Raw genomic sequence first — 21,209 nt, 5'->3', positions numbered from 1 at the left:
GATCTTTATAACAGTATAACAGACTACTGAAATAAAATGTGTGTATTAAATATGATACAGGCTTTATAGGGTTAAATCCCCCTCTTTATATAAAGACCTTCATGGGAATATACAATATATTAAAGAAGATGATGTCAAGTGTCTGTTGACCTTCTAAAGTATGTCAATTCTCTTCTCAGTAAACTTCAGGCCCTCATACTACAACAGCAGACATTTCTGGAGAAGTGTGAGACGTGGATGGAGTTCCTGGAGCAGACGGAGGAGAAACTTACCGTGGAGATTTCTGGAAATTTTCAGAGCCTGATGGAGCAACAGAGAGCTCATGAGGTGAGCTCTGAACTGTTTAGTTGTTTCAAATCTTGTCTAGATACTAATAAAGGACCGATATGAATAAACAAAGCTGTGTTTGTTTGTTATAGCTGTTTCAGGCAGAGATGTTCAGCAGACAGCAGATCCTTCACTCCATCATCAGCGATGGACAGCGAATGCTGGAGCAGGGACAGGTGGACGACAGGTGAGGGACATCATCATCCGAAATGTGCTTATGCAAGATGCCAGCGTACTTCATTTGAAACTCACGGTGAGCGTATTTTCAGAGATGAGTTCAAGCTGAAGCTGGCTCTGCTCAGTAACCAGTGGCAGGGGGTGGTGAGACGCGCACAGCAGCGACGGGGCATCATAGACAGTCTCCTGCGTCAGTGGCAGCGCTACAGGGAGATGGGGGAGAAGCTTCGGAAGTGGTTGGTGGAAGTGTCCCATCAGGCCGTGACCCTGCAGGCGGGCGCACCTGTCCCACTACAGCAGGCACGAGCCATGCTGGACGCAGTTCAGGTAAATATCCTTTGACCTCTGAGAACCTCATAAGTGTCCTACACACCACGCAACTAACACTTTTTTAGAAAAATAAATAATAAGTCGGCGCCAATAGCTTCGTGGGAAGCGCGCCGACATATAGCGCAGTTGCGCTTCGGGCGTCCCGAGTTCGATTCCCGGCTCGTGGACCTTTCCCGATCCCGTCCCAGTCTCTCTCTCTCTCTCTCCAACTTTGCTTCTTGTCAACTAAACTGTCCTATCATACTAAAACGTTTTGTTTTATTTTATTTTACGTAATAAAAAATTGTTACAAATAATAATAAATATATAAATAATAATGATTTTATATACTAACATATACTACTATTTTTCCTTAAAAAAAAAAAAACTTGGTACCGAAAATAATTACAATGTTATTTTGTTATCATTGAGATGTTGTAGTTTTTATTAATATTTTAAATTCGTTTTTATTTTTATAGTTTCTGTTTTCATTTTAAAGTCTATATAGTTTTTATTCATTTTTATTACATTTTTATTTTTTTATCAAATTAAACTACATGAAAATGCTGCCTTTGCAACTAGCTGATGTACATATATATATTAAAAAAAAATATATAAAAAAAAATACATTTTATAAATGTAACAAATTATTATTATTATGTGTAAGCCAACTAAAGAGCGTTTAATTTTAATTAATGTTTATATTATTTCGAATAACACTTTTTAAAGTTTTACTTAACTATTATAACCCTGCTGCCTATTTATCTTCACAATTTTATAAATGATGTTGAATTAATTGAATTACTGGTATATGAGTGCCAAAATTCAACATAATTTATGAAAATAGGCAGCAGGGATATTATGGTTAACAAACTAAAACCATACAAACATTTTCATGAATTGAAATAAAATAAAATATAAAAAACTAATCTCGTTTTATTTTAGTTAGTTGCCAAAGCAAATGTTCTCATTTTCATTTAGCTTGATGTAGAAAAATAACTAAATCTAAAACTGAAATACAAATTCATTAAACATATATAGACATATTTTTTTTAAAAAGAGAGAAAACGTAAAAAAATGACAAAAACAACAAAATTACTAAAATGTTAATTAAAAACGAAAACGGAAAAAGACATTACATTTTATTTTTTTAAACTATAATAGTATCTCAATAATGCTAAAATAACGCATTAATATAATTCTGTGCAAATGAGCTGCGCAAACATCATCAAACGTATGTGCGGAAGGCATGGGCTGAGTGCCGTGCTCCTAAATCATGAAGAGATATTTGTGGCCATTCTGTAGGCGAAATTGAATGGCTTTGAATCACTGCGCTTGAAGTAAATTTATTATGCAATTTATTAAGAGGGATGAATTTAGAAACATTTTTGTGCATACAGATGTTTTTTAAATCGTTCATAGGAACATATCAGCTGTACGTACACATTTAGGATCATTATACGCTTCCCATCTGAACGAGGCCCCAGGTTCAGGTTTTGTGATGGCTGATGCTCTTGTTCTGCAGCTGAGAGAGAAGGTTCTGCTGAGACAGCAGGGCAGTTATATCCTGACGGTGGAGGCAGGACGACAGCTGCTTCTGTCTGCTGACTCACGGGCCGAAGCGGCTCTACAGGACGAGCTGCTCAACATACAGGAGCGCTGGAGACACGCCAACATCTGCCTGGAGGAGCAGAAGAAAGAGCTGGCCGTCCTGCTCAGGGTAGATAAGGCTCTTTATGTCACTGCAACACCTGTTGACTTCATTTGCAGTCATTATTGTCTGGATTATTTTAGTGATTTGTTTTTTCTTTTAAAAAGATTCTTCCAAAATGTTATTAATTTTAGTCATCCATGCTACGATCATGGAAAACCTCAAACCATCAGGGTATTTTTAAATTGTAATTTCCAAATCCTAAAAAAAATATTTTTCTAATAGTAAAAATACTCCAATTATCAGTAATGGAAAATTATAATTATTTGTCATAGTCATAATTTATTGGTCATAAAAACCCTGAATATTACCCAATAGTGTTCCTTGTATTATTGTTTGTGCCTAAGTAAATATATAGTTACTAAATATAAAATAATTATATAAATGTAAGTATTATAAATTATACTATAAATAAAAATGTCAATATAAAGATTAGTTAAATAATAACAACAACAATAATAATCATATTACTACTCATAATAAAATATTAAGATAATATTTAAATAGTACTATATTTCACTATGATTAGTTAAATACAAAAATATATAAATATGGGTGTTTTAGTTTATTGTAAAGATAATTGTGGTGTTTGATGCTGTCACACTAATTTAGTCAAATATTGCTTTCTTAAAGTTCATATCATACACCTTTAATTTTGCTCTCAAACAGATGTCTCATTTATTCAATGTTGCACCAAACACTTGAGTTTGACCAAATCATTACATAGAATCGGCTCACAAGAATGATTTGTTTGTAAATCAGACGTCACTACATTAGTTTTCAAATGACAGGGCACTGCATGACACTATAATTGTTCAGAATGTGATATATGTACCCAGAAAGCACTTTTTGACTGGATTCAAACCCTGTGTAGGATTGGGAGAGATGTGAAAAAGGTATCGGAGGATCTCTGGAGAAACTGAGAGCATTTAAACGACAGCTCTCCCAGACGCTCCCCGATCGCCACGAGGAGCTGCAGTCTGAACAACTGCGCTGCAAGGTATGCAAAGTTCAGATTCATGTGGAACTGAAGAACAATGAAATGAGGGGGAAATGAACTTTACATTCCTGTCAGGATCTGGAGAGCAAGTTTGACGGCTGGAAGGAGGATTTGACCCATCTGACTGTGTTGAGAGAGTCTCTGTGCAGTTACATCAGTCCAGAGGATCTGCGTGTGCTTCAGGAACGCACTGAAGTCCTGCACCGGCAGTGGGAGGAGATCTGTCACCAGGTACACAGGCCTTTAGGTGGCGCTGTTTTACTACATATGCACATTATTGTTGGTGCAGAGATTTGAAAATCATGAAGGGCAACTCTCCTAGACATCACAGGCACATGTCGTTTGCTATCTGCTCCATAGGAAGCTCATTGGGTTTTAAAACGCATCCACAGATAGTCTTCAAAAACACATTCTTATAATTAAATATTGGGCAGATAGAGTAGACATTTGCAATGTAGCTTTAGTTAAATTTCCCTTTTCTAACATTACTGCATCAGAGTATGTATCTATATATATATTATATATATATATATATATATATATATATTATTTTTGTTAGTAGAGAGTAATGCAAAGCACCAAGCACCAGCATTTGGCTGAAAGTGAAACTCGAATGCAAAGCAAGTATGATTTATTTGTGCATGCTCTTTGTGGCATCCGGTGCGTGAGCTGAGACACCACAGGATGTGAATGTACGCTTGACATCTCAGTAGACAGCTTTAACTGTAGATTCAAACAGACCGTCAGAAACTCTTCTCTCATGCTGTATTTTTTAATGATGCTCTGGTCTGATATTTTCTTTAAAGTAGTTTTGGGCATGTGTAACAGTGCATTTATTTACACTTTAGTTTTGCACATTGTGAAGATACAGAAAGACGCTGTGGCTAAATATTTGGTTTAAACTGGTTGATTTAAACCTAAATTAAGCTTAAATGCTCAGACATATTTGTAATCACTGAAGGCCTATGTTTTTGTGTACTTGTCTGCGCAGTTGTGTCTGCGCAGACAGCAGGTGAGTGAGAAGCTGAATGAATGGTCCATCTTCAATGATAAATACAAGGAGCTTTGTGAATGGCTGACACATATGGAAAGCAAAGTATCCCAGAATGGAGACGTCAGCATCGAAGAGATGATTGAGAAACTACGAAAGGTAACAGTTTAATCAAATCTTTGCCTTCATTATGCTCATCACTAATTTTTTTTTAATTATATATATTTTTAATAAATAATTATATTATGTAATTATATAATATAATTTTGTTTATTTATTATATATTATACATTATTTTATTTCATATTGTATGTACAGTTTGTTAAATTACATAATAATGTATAATCATTTATATATATATTGTATAATATACACTGCCCTGCAAAAATAATTTAATTTAAATAGGCAAATGTTTAAGAGTCTATGACTGGATTATTATTGCAGTGATTATTATGTTTCTAGCATGTTATTTGTTTGGCTAAATAGACTTTACAGAGACTTTATATTGTCAATACAAGATCTTGACCAAAAACCGATGCACCTCTTGATGGAAATAAATGTGTTGATGTTATTTGCATCAAAAGGTGCATCAATTTTTGGTCAAGATCTTGTATTGAGAATGCAAGAGTCCAGCACTCTGTAAAGTCTCCTTCAGCACATCACAATAACTTTCAATGAATTTAAGGTCTGAACTCAGAGGTGCCGATTCATATGTGAAAATTATTCTTCATTCTTTCATAATTTGAGCCTGATGAATCTTGTCATTGTCCTCCTGGAATATGGCCATAATGTGTTTTCCTACATGGTTGTTTAAGAAATGTAAAGCTACACTCTCCATCAATTAGGGTTAGAAGAACCGTTGCCAAACATATAACATGCTAGAAACATAATTTACTTATTCAAATCCAAACAGCGACTTTTTCTTTTGACCAGGCAGTGTATATTTTATTTTATAAGTTGTTATATTTTTTTGAAATGATAATATTTAGAATAAATTATATAATTATGAGTTTATTTTATTTCATTTTACTTTATTAAGTATTAGGAAACCCTAACTTTCTTAAAACAATATAGTATTTACAACAAATGTAGCTTATATTGTTACGAAGGTGATGGATGAACCCAAGCGCAGACAGTATGTAACACTCAACGTTTATTATTAACAGAAAACAGAGAAAACAAAACCCACGAGGGGTCAAACCAAGACTGGAACAGGAATGACTATACTAGACTGGGACTAGACAAATAACTAGACAATAAATAAATCAGCAAACAGAATCAGAATTTCTCTCTGGACAATAATCTTGACAAATACTCACAGTGAATCTCACAAAGTTTCACACGCAGACAAGAATCACAATGAACCAGCACAGGACAGCAAACACAAGGGGATTATAAAGGGAACACTAATGACAAGGACAGGTGAAGCTGACTAGACAATAATGACAAGACGGGGATAACAAGGGGGCGGGGTAACGTAACGAGACAACACAAGCACATGGCCCAAACAATTGGCCATGCGCTTGTACACAAAACATGGTTCTGTCATGATCCAGCCTCATGACCAGGGAAAATCAAGGATACTAAGATAGAATCATGACATATATGGTGTGTTTTGGAGGAAACTCCTTTGTAACCCTTTTTGTATGAGGTGTTTGTAACAGCATAACGATAGCCACTCCTTCAAAAGCAACTAGAATTTAACTGAATTTTATAAACTGTAACTATAGTAACTTTAAGCATGTCTAACTGCAGCACTGTGTCTCTGTCTCTCAGGACTATCAGGAGGAGGTGGCGGTGGCTCAGGAGAATAAACATGAGCTCACGCAGCTGGGTGAACGTTTAGCTCGGGCCAGTCACGAGAGCAAAGCCTCTGACATAGAACACAAACTCGGTAAAGTCAGCGAACGCTGGCAGCACCTGCTCGACCTCATAGGGGCCAGGTAACACAGACCGCATTGTGGCTCGATTATAATATTTACTCTAAATGACTTTAAAATGTTGGAGAGCACCTATCCAGTCACATTGAGCCATGGTGCTCATGAGGGAGATGCAGGTTTAAATCTGCATTGTGTGCGATTAACTGTACATTTCCTCTCCCTACCTCATAAGTCTCCTGTTTTTAAAATGATATGTAATATACGTTTGAATATTAAACGATTTTTAGTTTAAAGTAGTATGCTGTGCATAGATGTTGGTTTTGTGTACAGATGTGTGAACAAGGTGAACATTTCTTTGTCTGTACAGAGCGAAGAAGCTACGGGAGACTTTAGTGGCCATTCAGCAGTTGGATAAGAACATGAATAGTCTGCGCACGTGGCTCGCCCACATTGAGACCGAACTGTCCCGTCCCATCGTCTACGACACCTGCGACTACCAGGAGATCCAGAGGAAACTGGATCTGCAGCAGGTACAAAAACACATGATGCATTCAAAAATAAACCCGTTTACTTCGGATAAAACATCGTTTTTGTTGTTCACCCAGGAGCTGCAGAGAGACATCGAGAAGCACAGCACGGGTGTGGCGTCTGTGCTGAACCTGTGTGAGGTTTTGCTGCACGACTGTGATGCCTGTGCCACGGATGCCGAGTGTGACTCCATCCAGCAGGCCACACGCAGCCTGGACCGGCGCTGGAGGAGCATCTGTGCCATGTCCATGGAGAGGAGACTCAAGTATGACCAGCTGATGAAGCTCATACACATATCCTGCATCCCAATTCGCATAATATCCGTCCTAAATAGTATTAGAAATTAGAATTAGTGTCCCAAATCATAGTATGTTGAAATGAGTATTCCAAAGATACCCGGATGGTCTACTTTTTCCGGTTAGATCCGTGCTCGCTCTAATATTGCCCACTCCCATTGAGTGTTGGACGAGGATTCGATTAGAACTACGAATATCAAGTGTTAAAAAACTACAAACATGGTGGATGTGCAAGTCCAACGGTTAAGTAAAGAGGTTTAGATATTGGGGTTTGAGTGAATAATTATCAGTATATAACCTGACGAAAAGATATTTATTCAATGTTATCCACATTATATTTAATCTTAAACAGCATTGTGAACTTTTGTAAAAATACTTTTGGTCATTAACTTTCAAATGCATCATTATGCAAACACGACGAGCGTTCTCCACATGAAAGACCCACCACTGGCAGATCAACATGCTTCTACATTTCTCTCCGAAACGTTGGGAAATTAAATTAGGTTAAATGTGGATTATTTTAACTGTGACAGGATGATTGACAGGGCAGTTTAAACGCTGACAGGATGCGTGTACCTAAGCGACAGAGCTGTTTGTTAAAGACGCAATTATGATGAAGCAGTGTGTCGCAAAGCTAGCCTACTCTTCGGCTACACACTCAAAAGTGTGTTCTTTTTCTTCACAAAAACAATACATACTTTTAGGGCATTTTTAGTTGTTTTAGTAGCGATTTGGGACGCAGCAATAGTTTGTTTGTAATAGAATACTTGCGTACTTCTGATTGCATACTCTGCATTATTTACTATATACTACCCTTTTTGTGCATTCAGTAAGCAGTTATTTTGCATTTTAGTGTCATTTTGTTTAAAATGTGTATCTTATAATATGGTTGATATTACAACCTTTGGCTTGACCATCACTCTCAAGATGTAAAGTCAAGTTGAGCGCATTGCTTTGTGGGATACATCATGCTCACTTGTATACTGCACATTTTGTGTGCAGTATACAAGGGAGCATGATATATCCTTTTTTGCTTTTACTTTTAGATTTTCAATTTTCATTTTAGTAATTTTATGTGAATTTTTTTTAGCTTTTTAAATATTTGTATTATTTTGTATTATTTTTAGTTTAGTTTGTTTTAAGAATTTTTAGTACTTTAACTTTTTTTTATTTCAGTTAGTTGCCAAAACAGCATTTTTAATTTTTGTTTAAGCTTTTTAGGTTTTTATTTTATTAAAAAATATTGCGATAATTGCACTGCTGAATATGTGTTATGTATCTGCTAAATGACAATTAACCTGAACCTAAATCATGCTCTTTTGAAAGGATTGAGGAGACATGGCGTCTCTGGCAGAAGTTTCTCGATGACTTCTCTCATTTCGAGGAGTGGCTCATGGTGTCGGAGAAGACAGCCGCACTGCCAAACTCTTCAGGTGTCCTTTACACTGTTGCCAAAGAGGAGCTCAAGAAATTTGAGGTGAGATTCATCCAGACTGATTGAATGTAGTATTAGTGAACAGATTTATGATATTAACACTCATTTATGTGCTTTTACAGACATTCCAGCGGCAAGTGCATGAAAGTTTGACGCAGCTGGAGCTGATCAATAAACAGTATCAGCGACTGGCACGTGAGAATCGCACTGACGCGTCCTGTAGTCTGCGAGAAATGGCCCACGATGCCAACCAGCGCTGGGATAACCTACAGAGAAGAGTGCCCTCGGTCCTACGCAGGTTAAAGGTACAGAGACATTTGATTCCTTTTAACCTTTAACATTTATACAAATATAATAGTCATCACTATATATTATAATAAACAAATCTTTTGTTTTCATTCTAATAAAACATTTCATTCATGCCTATTAACTCCTCATTGAAATTAGTTAAATTAGTTAAATTAAGTTAATTTATCAAATGCATAACTGTATCCAGCACTAACTGTAACCATTTTTTGAACTGAAACTATAGACATGAACAAATGAAAGCTAAGCTTTAAAAGTTAAATATTTTGAATTGAAATATACAAACATATGTATATATAACAGCTAAAGAGAAAAAAATGATCATGATGATACATATATATATGGTGGATTATTATTTAAAACTTATGTTTTAAATATTTGTGTAGTAATACAACTATTATTATTATTTTTAATATTATATACATAATTATATATAATATTCATATAATTATTAATAAATATATTATTTAAAACTTTTATATTATATATATATATATATATTATTTATATTTTTTGTTAATTATATATAATTATTATTAATACAATATAATATTATTTAAAGCATATTTTTAAATGATTTATTGTTAGTATTATTTTGTAAATGAACTTTGCAGTCCATTTGGGTAAATACAAGTAAGCTTTTACTCTGAATCTTTTTGATCGCAAAACATTTTTTAATGTCCACCACAGCACTTTATATGTCAGAGGGAGGAGTTTGAGACGGCGCGAGACTGTATCCTGGTCTGGCTGACTGAGATGGACCTGCAATTAACCAACATTGAGCATTTCTCAGAATGTGACGTCCAGGCCAAAATCAAACAGCTAAGGGTACGTATCTGACCTTTACACCTGCACATATTCTCCTGTGTCATTCTCTTATGGAGGTTTTCTGCCCCATCCAGGCGTTCCAGCAGGAGATCACTCTGAACACAGGCAAGATTGACCACATATTTCAGCAGGGTGAAGCTCTTCTAGAAAAGAGCGAGCCGATAGATGCTGCTGTGATCGAGGAAGAGCTTGAAGAACTGCAGCGTTACTGCCAGGAAGTGTTTGGACGTGTGGAACGCTACTACAAGAAACTTATACGATTACCGGTACACTGAATACATCAGATGCCTTTTTTCTGACTGATATTCATTTGCGGTCTTTCTTTTTACATTCATTTCATTTCCAGATTTATTTATAATTACCTTTTTATTTTAGATTTGGATTTTTTATGCTTAGGTTGTCCATTTATTCTTCATTCATTTTATTTTATATGCATTTCTCACATTTGATTTTATCCACTTTAATAAATGTAGTCAGTGTTTAGTCAAAGTTTCAGTCACCAATGATCATAACTTCTATATCCAGCTCACAGACGATGAGCATGACGTCTCGTACTCGGACCGGGAGTTTGACCTGGACGAGCCTGGGGACGTGTCCAGCTTTCCGTGGAGCGAGCGCCTGGGTGACGGTTTTCTGTCCCCTCTGCCCTCCTCCAGTCGGTCTGCGTCGCTGGCAGCTCCTCTACGGGCCGAACGGTCGGGTCGAGACACTCCGGCCAGCGTGGACTCCATCCCTCTGGAGTGGGACCATGATTATGACCTGAGCCGGGGTTTGGAGAGCGCCAGCAGAGCCTTGTCCTCCGAACCAGGAGATCAAGGAGAGGATGGATACCTGCAGGGCTCAGCATCTGCGCTCTCAGGTCAGTGTGGGCTCTTTAGTCCAATAAACACATAAGAGAGAATGAGTAAGGGATAATGTACATCCATCAGGCAGAGCTGCACGATTATTCGTTAAAAATCACACAATCACATTCCGAAATGACAACGATCCATCTGTGGCCCTGTCCCAAATGGCACCCTAATCACTCGCAGGAGTCCACACTTTGGTGACGTAACGTTGCTTTGAATGCCGTGACTGACCAATCAGAATCAAGCATTTCAGAGAGCCAAGTAATAAGAGAATATAAATGAATCCTGTGAGATTTTAGTTTTTTTTAGTGTGGTTCAGCATTCATTCATGTGTTGTACTGTATGCATGTATATGTTTCTTTCAGATGTAGTGATTCCAGAGAGTCCCGAGGCATTTCTAAAACTTACTGAGCAAACTCTGAGGTCCAGCGCTGGTAGGCAACAGCAGTCACAGAAGTCTGGGACTCACTCACTAGTCTGTTGCCTGATCTTTAGTTTCTACTCACAAGCCGAATCAAAGCACAGAGCCTCGTGCTGCGACCACCGGCTGCATTTTCTAACCCTTGTTCTATTGATTTGTGTTTTCGCACAGTATAATCAGTTTTCCAGTGTTTGCATGTAGTGTCACAGGTTGATGCACACTGAGTTCACTCTGGTGTTTGTCCTTGGTTTCTAATGCTTTTGGATTTCCAAATCAACACCATTACTCATAGTATTTTACAATCAGAGCAGACTGTGATGTTCAAAAACTAATGTTTATCATCTAATCTAAAATCAATTGTTTACTCTGAGTATTAGTGGTCGACTGAAATGGTTTTTTTTTTTAATGGCCGATGCCAATATCTAGAGGTCACAAGGTTCAAACTGGGAGGGAATTTTATTTGTGGATTTATTTATTTGTTTATTACTTAATTTCGACATTATTTTCATGACAATAAAACACATCTCATTACTGTTAAACATATGCATATTTTTTGTAATTAGATTCTCATTCTTATTTTTTCACTGTATTACACTAAATACAGTAATACAAGGAATTTTGTTTAAATTAGTGTTATTTTAATATTGTAAACACTTTTATAGTATTTATCAACATTTTGAATTAGCTTTTTTGTTTTCATTTTAGTAGCTTAAGTTGTAGTCATTTTGTTGTGTTTTTGTAATTTGCATTAGCTTTTTTATATTTCTATTTTTTTTTAGCTTATTAAATTGTATTACTTTCAACTTATTTTATTTCAGTTAGTTGGCAAGGCATCAAGTTTTTAAGTTTAAGTTTTTCTAATATTTATACTTTATTTTATTTCAGTTTTATTTCAATTAAAAATATTTGTAATATTTTTACTTATCAATAACAACACTAGTTTAAATATGAGATTTATAAATATTACACAATTTAAATAATGTTTTTTTTCATTACAGTAATAATAAGAATGGATATATTTTATTACGCAAATGACAATGCTGTGGGACAATGTGTTTAATTGCCTTGAAAATATGATCATAAGCTTGATGTCGACAGATGCCAAATATCAGCCAATCAGTCGGTCCATAACTATCAAATCTCCATTATGCCAAGCCGTCATTGTAAATAAGAAAATATTTCTTAATTGACTTCCCCAGATAAATAATGCTGAACAAACAAACAAACATGCAATATTATATTAATATTGAAGAGCAGTATTCACTCTGATTGTAAACTGCTTTGACTAATGATCAATTTGATTAGAAGCTCCTTGTGTGTTTGACTAATGAGAAAGCAATGTTGTGATGTCTTGTCTCTTGATCATGCACTGCATCAGGCCTGAGAACGACAACACACTTCCACTGTGCAGTTCAGTGCGACTTCCTGTTGTTCCTGCACTAATAAGTGTTTTGGTGTTCCTCTACAGGTGACACTGGCTCACTGGAGACTCACATCAGACAACTGGATAAAGCTCTTAACACCAGCTGCTTCCATCTGCAGCAGACGGAGAACATCATACGCAGCCGAACTCCCACTGGCCCGGAGCTGGATGCCACATATATGGGTTATGTGAGTGAAAATCATATATTAGGGGAACTGTCACTGTAGTAAAAACGTGCTTTGAATTAGAAATCATTTGCAAGATGAATACAATGACTTGTTTGTTATATTTTATTTTCTCAGATGCGTCTTCTTGAAGAATGTCGTGGCAGTATAGATGCAGTAAAGCGAGTGGGATTTGAGCTGAAAGAGGAGGATGACAAGACATCAGGCTTTGTCAACCCCAACAGCTCCGAGTCCCAAACCTCAGGTACAAAACCATATCATACACTGTGCCGGGCACATAAACACATGTATTCTTCAAACTTCTCATTACAAACTAATGCTGGTAGTATCCTATACAGGCAATAGAGCAGAGGGAAAATAGCAGAATATGTCATTATAAATGTAACAAAGTTCGTTGATAAGGGAAGAAGGAGGCTGGAACCGGCGAAATCCTTTCCTTGTGGGTCAAAATGACCTGAAGCCCTAAAATTATACTTAATTTTTTATTTTTTCATTTTTTTTTGAAGGAAAGAAAGATTATTTCATTTCATTTTGATAATATTTTTTATTATTTTTTAATGCAATTTTTTTGGAGATTTGTTTTTGTTATTTTTATTTGATTTACCTTTAAATTACTTACTAGATTTAATCAATAAATAATCAATAAATAGTAATTGAGTAATGTAAGCACATTCTTTCAACTTAAATTCAAAATAACTCATAATTTCATGCATAAACCTTTCAATTCAGCTTCAAATATCTTACAATGGGTGTCTTTGCTGACCTCCTGTGGATTTTTTTTTTTATATAACATGATATTTCATGACTCTACCCACTAGATGGCCTTTTAGCTCTATCTATTTGGAGCAAATGAGCTGTTCCGCTGGGTCCTAAAGTCGGTTTCTCTTCATTATGCGTTCAGATACACAAGTAGACATTATAAAATATTTTTTGGGTAAAGTTTTAGCATTTTAAGTTTGCATTCCTCTCATTTTGAGGTTTTTGTATGTATACTGAAGCATTCCTCGCATTTCATTCATTCCTATGTGGGTCGAGGGAAGGATTTGTTACTTTTTTAAATTTCAACCACAAAACTCTTTGAATCCTTTCAATTTTTTTGGTGTGTATTCGTGGTTTAAGTGCGACAAAAGTCCTGGGGTCTTGGCCCCCGATGAACACTCAATTTAAAAAAAAATATTTTCTGGGTCAAAATGACCCGAGGGAAGGACGAAGTTGTATTTTGATTTCCTTTTGTCTGATGCATCATGTAATGTAATAATGTTTGCTAGTGTTATTAAATATTATTGTTACTATAAAGTGTAACCCAGATGTCATACAGTATGCAGTGATGCAGAGCTCTTAACAGATGTTGTGTTGTGCAGGTGTGATCGAGCGCTGGGAGCTGCTGCAGGCTCAGGCTCTCAGTAAAGAGATGCGCATGAAGCAGAACATGCAGCAGTGGCAGCAGTTCAACACAGATCTGAACAGCATCTGCAGATGGATGGACCAGACAGAAGAAGAGCTGGAGCAGCAGCGGGGACTGGACCTCAGCACCGACATACACACCATCGAGCTACGCATCAAGAAACTCAAGGTCAGACACTCACAGACACAGTTATTATTGTTCCTAACTAAAACTATTATTTTTAAAGAACGGTAAATAAAATAAAACTGAAATAAGATATAAATATTAGATGAAAAACTAACTGAAAAACATTGGTAACACTTTACAATAAGGTTTTGTTTGTTAACATGAGTTAACTACATTAGTTAATGTACATTGAACAATACTTCTACCACATTTATTAATCTATTTACTAATAAATGTTTAAGAAGTTGTGTCTGTTAACCTTATTTAATGTACTGTGAACTAAACTAAACAAACAAGTAACTTTAATATAAAATTTTAAATTGAATTAATGCTGCAAAAATATACTCATTTGTTAGTTCATGTTAGTTAATGCATTAATTAATGTTAACAAATAAGACCTTATTGTACTAAAATGACTAAAACTGAAAAAAAAAAACTATATAGAAATATAGACATGACAAAAACGTAACCGTGTAAAGCCTGACAAATTAAATTGTTAAACTTTTTTTTTTTTTTTTTTTTTTTAAATTGAACAGTTTATTAACCTTTAGACAAAATCTGAAAAGTAAAATCTAAAAAAAAAGTTTGTATATGTGGAGGAAAAGCACCTCAAAATTAATCGGAGGCCCAAAACTGAGCAAAAATATACAATTTGGTATAGTGGCTGATATTTATATGGTCAAAAGCAAAGACACGTGAACCATGACCTGAAAGTACAATTATTGTACAAGGCTTTTTACTTGCTAAAAAAGTATAAACTACCAATCAGATGCAAGAAGGCATGTAGTAGATTGTGTACAACAGTACGGTTTATCAAAGTTTTGAGCATGTTGATCATTTTAGATCATTAAAATGAAAACATAAGAATAAAAGCTAATTCAAAATTATATTAGCATAAAATAACACTAAAATATCGGTAACGCTTCATTTTACAGTACAGTACTTGCGTGTACTTACAGTGTACTTACCTAGAAAGTATTGGCTAATATAAGGTAAGTACATGGGTTAGGGGTAGGTTCAGGATTAGTACCTAGTTATTACCTAGAAATTGTAATTACTATAATAAGTACATAGTATGTACATGGGTAACAGGACTGTGGGTAAAAGCGTTACCAAAATATCACTAATGCCATATTCTTTGAAAGGGTTATGTTTTTTGTTGTTGTCCAGCTTGTTCATTATTGACACTTTTCCTCTGTGGACCTGTGACTCCACGCAGGAGCTGCAGAAGGCTCTGGATAAGCGTAAGGCCATCGTGCTGTCCATTAACCTCTGCAGCGCTGAGTTTGTGCAGTCCGACAGCGAGGAGGCACGAGACCTGCAGCGGCGGCTGAAGGAGATGAATAACCGCTGGGAACGTCTGAGCGGCTCTCTGGACGAGTGGAGGAATGCTCTCCAGCACGCTCTCATGCAGTGCCAGGCAAGAAACACCTCACCAACAACTCATCTTCAAGCACTTTCAGAAGACATTCAGAACGTCTGCTTTCATATCAACCATGCATCTTGAAAAAATGCTGCTGATTTGCAGAAAATATATCTAACATTACCTAATTTGATGATGCTAAGTTTAAAAACAACAGTAAAAAAAAAATCACTTTCCATCACGTAGTTTTTTCTCTCACAAAATAACAATGAAGAGTTTTTTCAATTATATATCAGCTTTCAGTTTTAATGACTAAAAGTAGGATTCAAAATGTATCATTTAACTTGTAGTCTGCAAAGAAGTGGGAAAATGTTCAAATACTCAAAAAGAACGCTACAAAACGCTTTCTCACGCCTCTCCATGCTTGCCACACTACGAAATGCACACTATGTTGTGAAAAGTATGACGTGTTAGAGCAAAACAGGCACTGTCTTTGAAATCAGCTTCCAAAAATGAGTAAGAAACAAGTATTGGATTTCATTTAGCAAATGTGATGCAGGACGGTGTAATTGTTTAGGTGCTAAAAACACAGATTATGTAAAATTGTCATGGGGTGGTTTATAAACACAAAGATGAAGATGAAGACGAAGGTAATTAGATCATATTTAATAAATCCAATGGGTAGTCTAATCAAGAACAGAGCAACATACAACTAAAGACGACACCGGACACTAAACTGAAAGAGAACAGAACATATATACAGGTGATGATGATGGTGATTAATGAATGCACAGCTGAACATAATTAGTGTCCGTGACAACAAAAGAATGATTAATGCAGACTATGACGAAACAAACGTGATTGTGACAAAAAATCATCTGATTTTTGTTTTTCTTACTGCTCAGGACTTCCACGAGATGAGTCACGGTCTCCTTCTGTGGCTGGAGAACATCGATCGCAGAAGGAACGAGATTGTCCCGATTGACCACACTCAGGACAGCGATACACTTCAGGAGCATCACAAAACGCTTCTGGTAAATGATTTCGCTTTTCTGTTTATACAGCATATTTGGGCTACAACTTTCCATGCTTGTTTTGATTAAACACGATTGTTCCACAGCAAATCCGCCGAGAGTTGCTGGACACGCAGCTGAAGGTGGCGTCCCTGCAGGACATGTCCCTTCAGCTGCTGGTCCACTCGGAAGGCAGTGACTGTCTGGAGGCCAAAGAGAAGGTGCATGTGATCGGGAACCGACTCAAGCTGTTGCTGAAGGAGGTGACGCGAGACATTCGAGAGCTGCAGAAGACCCAGGACATCACCAGCAGTCAGCAGGTTAGTGACCAACATTGTCACGATAAACATGGATGCCACCAGTTTGCCAGTTTTTGACCAAAATAATATTAGTGCCTGGAAATGAATTAACTCTTTCCCCGCCATTGACGTAATTTTCCGGGCATGTTTCACTATTATTATATGGTAGGGGGCTGTTATTGCGCAACTTTAAAAAACGCTGGCGGGAAAGCATCAAATTAATCAAATTCAATTTGTCGCACAATGAACCGGGGTGCCGAGGCTCAGCACACATCCAACGGGGGTCACAGAATGACTTCAAATTATTTAAATCGTAATTATTAATATAAATAATAATATTAGTAGTAGTAATATATTAAAACAATCTAACTTCATTTAAAAAATATCTTCTTTCACCTAGAACATACATTATTTAAACTTTATATGAATTGTGGTTAACTAATTTACCTTATTGATTACATATAACCTATGTTGATTAATAAATAAGTATATATTACCGGTAAATTTATTTTAATATTATATTATGTAGTATAGGGGCCTTAGAATATTGTGTTGGAAGCCTTCAAATCAAAAATGTTGAGAATCAATGCTCTAAATGAATATTTGATGTGGAGCAGTGTTATATTATTACCATTGATACTCTATTATAGGTTTAATTAATATTGTGAACTTTTTTTAGTTTTTATTTGTATTTTTTCCATTTCATTTTAATTTTGGTTAAAGATTTAGTAATTTTGTTGTTTTTACCTTTTTTTGTAATTTTGTTGTGTTTTTTATGTCTATATTTTTTTATTAATTTTACTTCCATTTTAGTTTTAGTTATTTTAAAACATCAAGTTAAACTAAATGAAAATGAGAAAAGTAGCTTGGCAAGCAGCTTGAATAAAATAAGTTTAAAGGGATAATTCACCCCCAAAATGATAATTCTGTCATCATTTACTCTCCCTCAAGTTGTTCCAAACCTGTATACATTTCTTTCTTCTGCTGAATACAAAAGATAATTTGGGGCACCATTAACTTTTGGGTGAACTATCCCTTTAAAGATTATTTTATTTAAAGTAACGAAATAGTTTTTATGGTTTTACTTTTCAGTTAACTATAATAACCCTGATGTGCAGTACTAAACTTAATCCAGTTTGTATGTCTAGTTTAAGTCTTCTCACACTCTTTTTCCAACCCTCAACACACACACACACACTCTCTGCAGGACTTGTCATCGTGGTCGTCTGCTGATGAGTTGGATACTTCGGGTTCCCTGAGCCCCGTGTCTGGACGCAGCACTCCCAGTCGCCAGCGATCGGTAACACATCACCCTCATGTTCTGTTGGGCCCTTCAAAGATCAGTGTTTGCTTGTCACGTTGAGGCGGTAGTTTGACACTTGAATGTCCCTGAAACTTGGCCTCCAAAAACACACTTGACACCTTATTAGCATATTGCTCAGAGTTCCTCCAAAACTCAGAACCTTTCCCAGCATGCTCTCCTCTAATGCAAGAGCCGCATCAGGACTGGAGATGTGATTCATCCCTGTTGTGTTTCCACATCCCATTGATTGATCCAAGTGCGTCTTACATCCTTAAAACAACTAGTCACACCTGTATCACACCCCTAAATCTGGTTTGGTTGGTTTCTCTATTCATTTCCCCACATTCATGTTTATTCTAGATTCCCACACTTTAGTCTTCAAGGAATACTGGTTCTACGAAAAAACGAAATGTCCAGGTCATATTTAACCAAAAAAAAAAAAAAAGAAAGTGTGAAATTATATTTAGCATGAGGAATATTATGCCTTTTTTGGACAATTCTTTTTGCACTGCAACATTATTTTCATGACTTTTCAGCACACGTTCCCTTTAAATTAGTAAATTAGTGATTCTCATCACAGTAATACAATGATTTTAAATGACATAAATTAACAAAGTATTACTGTAATGTAATAATATTGTATTAAATAATATGTATTATAATATTTAATAATACTATAATATTGTATATATTAGAATATAATATTTAATTTTATGCTACTTCATTTTTTTTTTTTTTTTTGCATTATAATGTACATACTGTACAATGAATATAATATAATGAATGATTTTGGGCACACTTTAGATTAGGGCCCAATTCTCAATATTAAATAACTATTCAATTTTGCCTCAGTAAATGTATGCCTCCTAATTAATACTTATTAATAGTTAGTAAAGTAGTTGTTAAGTTTAGGTATTGGGTAGGATTAAGGGATTTAGAATATGGTCATGCAGAATAAGGCATTAATATGTGCTTTATAAGAACTAATAAACAGCCAATATCCTAGTAATATGCATGATAAAAAACTAGTTAATAGTGAGAATTGGACCCTAAACTAAAGTGTTACCGAGAATTTGTGGGTAATATACGCTTGCTTATCAAAATAACATCGAAAGGCAAAAAAAATCTTAATGGTGGACTAAATATGACCTTTGACACGCAGATTTTGTGAGAGTCACTCTCAGAAAACAAGCCATTTGTCCTGTGAAGAAATGCATGAAATGAGCTTAAAAAGTCTTCAAAGCTTTTTAAAATATTAAAGGATCGCTTGTCGGCGAGGTCATTTTTTCTGAGAACAGTGTCACGAAGAACCAGTTTCTTTGTCGCCCCCCGTCATTTGATTTTGTTGGTGCTCTTCTTTTTTGGGTTCTTTCATCAGTAGCTTTGTCTTTATTTGCCTGGACTGAAACATTCTTTCTTTCTTTTACCCCCCTGTTCATTGCAAACAGCCACGGGGCAAAAGTAGTCTGTCACAGCCCGGAGCCTGTGTGAGCAGTCCACTTCACAGGTACCTTTCTCCTGGTTTCTAGAACACTCGGAAGATAATGGAACTCAACCCATGACCTGACCGCAGGCCCCTAGCGCTAATGGGTCTGGGTTGACCCCTAAGTGGACAGTGTCCTACAAACCTGTCAGACCACCCTTGCAGTGGCCCAGCGATTGAGCATGATATGCACGCAGAAAGGCTCATGCTGATGACTTCCATCATCTTCTGTGATTCTAGACACTGCTCAGGTTAGGGAGCTGAGATAGACACTACGAAGGGAGCTCGTGCACCAGGCACAACACCTTTAAAAAAACAAAAAACATGCTTGTTTTATGTATTTTTCATCTGATACTTGGCTGTAAATATGGATACGCTAGGCTGCTTTTGCTGCTGAGCCGTTCATTTTCTCGTCTATTCAGCAAGCGTCTGCAATGAACAATCTTGGCTACAGTTTCTCTCTTTTTCTCTCTCTGGTGTGTTACATCTGCTCTTTCACCGACTAATCAATCATCTTCCCCCTCCTCCGATCTGCCGTCCGTGCAGTTTGATGACACATCACTGTGCCGTACATAGACTCGGTGTCAGAACACACAATAACATATTCCAGTGGTTCTCGGCTGCTGGGACAGTTCTGAAAGCCCCGTTTCTCATGATATGTCAGCATTAAAGGTGGTTAGTCACAAACTGATGTTTTGTATTCAGGCATAGTGAAATTTCAAGATTTTTTAAAAAGAAGCGGAAATCTGGTTTCCTATTATATGCCAGCATTGAAAATAGTTAGTCACTCACAAATAGTTGTTTTGTTGGTGGAACTACGGATTTTTCTTTTTTATTATAAAATAGTTGTTTAGATTTAGATTGTCCCATTAATATAAAACATAATCCCATTAAATCCCCTTTAAAGATGCATATTCACACTGCAATGACCACATTGTTATAATAAAAAAGACTATTGTCCCATTAATATGAGATGTAATCCCATTATGTCCCCTTTAAAGATGGATGTTCACAATATTTTGTTTTCATTTATATTTTAGTAAAAGATAATTATTAAACAGAGAAAAAAAAAGTCATTCAGTGTTGGAACATGCCTTGAATATTTTTTACAATAAGATAATTGTTATTTTAAGATCATTGCAGGATTAGTATATACAATTGAGAAATATCAAACTCAGTACAATATTCAAAATCATATAAAGAAAAATGAGTTTGCGCAGAATGATAGATAATGAAATAATATTGTTCTATATTTTGGAGACTTCTCAGATCAATGCAACATTGAACTGCTGGATTCAATTATTTAAAGCTATTTAAAGAGTTATTTGCATTTCTAGTCACTTTCTATGAGTGATTAGTGTTTCAAGGAAGTCTAAATGAACATTATTACAGTCATTTGTAACTAAATCAACTTGTTATTACAGTCAGTTTGTCTGTATCTTGCTCAGAGTTGGTGATCGTTCATGGATTGCACCTCGTTGGGTTCAAACATAAAACATTGTTTCATCCAGCA

The 21,209-nt window shown here is 35.9% G+C and overlaps 1 protein-coding gene across 2 annotated transcripts in view; it reads left to right on the top strand.

Annotated features, from left to right (window-relative positions):
* The window catches only part of syne1b (spectrin repeat containing, nuclear envelope 1b), a 150,828-nt gene that overhangs the window by 128,331 nt on the left and 1,288 nt on the right, over positions 1–21,209 (top strand). Inside the window, exons 121-144 of one of the 2 annotated variants that reach the window (XM_056256044.1) lie at positions 180–327; positions 420–514; positions 597–831; positions 2,339–2,533; positions 3,399–3,524; positions 3,600–3,755; positions 4,516–4,674; positions 6,292–6,458; positions 6,763–6,925; positions 7,001–7,188; positions 8,546–8,696; positions 8,777–8,959; positions 9,651–9,788; positions 9,863–10,054; positions 10,314–10,647; positions 11,002–11,070; positions 12,526–12,668; positions 12,783–12,909; positions 14,027–14,238; positions 15,455–15,655; positions 16,504–16,632; positions 16,719–16,931; positions 18,118–18,210; positions 19,662–19,720. In XM_056256044.1, the coding sequence (XP_056112019.1) occupies positions 180–327; positions 420–514; positions 597–831; positions 2,339–2,533; positions 3,399–3,524; positions 3,600–3,755; positions 4,516–4,674; positions 6,292–6,458; positions 6,763–6,925; positions 7,001–7,188; positions 8,546–8,696; positions 8,777–8,959; positions 9,651–9,788; positions 9,863–10,054; positions 10,314–10,647; positions 11,002–11,070; positions 12,526–12,668; positions 12,783–12,909; positions 14,027–14,238; positions 15,455–15,655; positions 16,504–16,632; positions 16,719–16,931; positions 18,118–18,210; positions 19,662–19,720 (3,876 nt within the window). The remainder of the gene's footprint in view (positions 1–179; positions 328–419; positions 515–596; positions 832–2,338; positions 2,534–3,398; positions 3,525–3,599; positions 3,756–4,515; positions 4,675–6,291; positions 6,459–6,762; positions 6,926–7,000; positions 7,189–8,545; positions 8,697–8,776; positions 8,960–9,650; positions 9,789–9,862; positions 10,055–10,313; positions 10,648–11,001; positions 11,071–12,525; positions 12,669–12,782; positions 12,910–14,026; positions 14,239–15,454; positions 15,656–16,503; positions 16,633–16,718; positions 16,932–18,117; positions 18,211–19,661; positions 19,721–21,209) is intronic. The other variant, XM_056256043.1, reaches the window with a different exon arrangement.

This window comes from Rhinichthys klamathensis, unplaced genomic scaffold, assembly GCF_029890125.1.
Source record: "Rhinichthys klamathensis goyatoka isolate OS25496 unplaced genomic scaffold, OSU_Roscu_1.1 h1tg000123l_1, whole genome shotgun sequence".
NCBI lineage: Eukaryota > Metazoa > Chordata > Actinopteri > Cypriniformes > Leuciscidae > Rhinichthys > Rhinichthys klamathensis.
The sequence above is the reverse complement of the archived record's forward strand: the minus strand, read 5'-3'. Positions and strand labels throughout refer to the sequence as shown.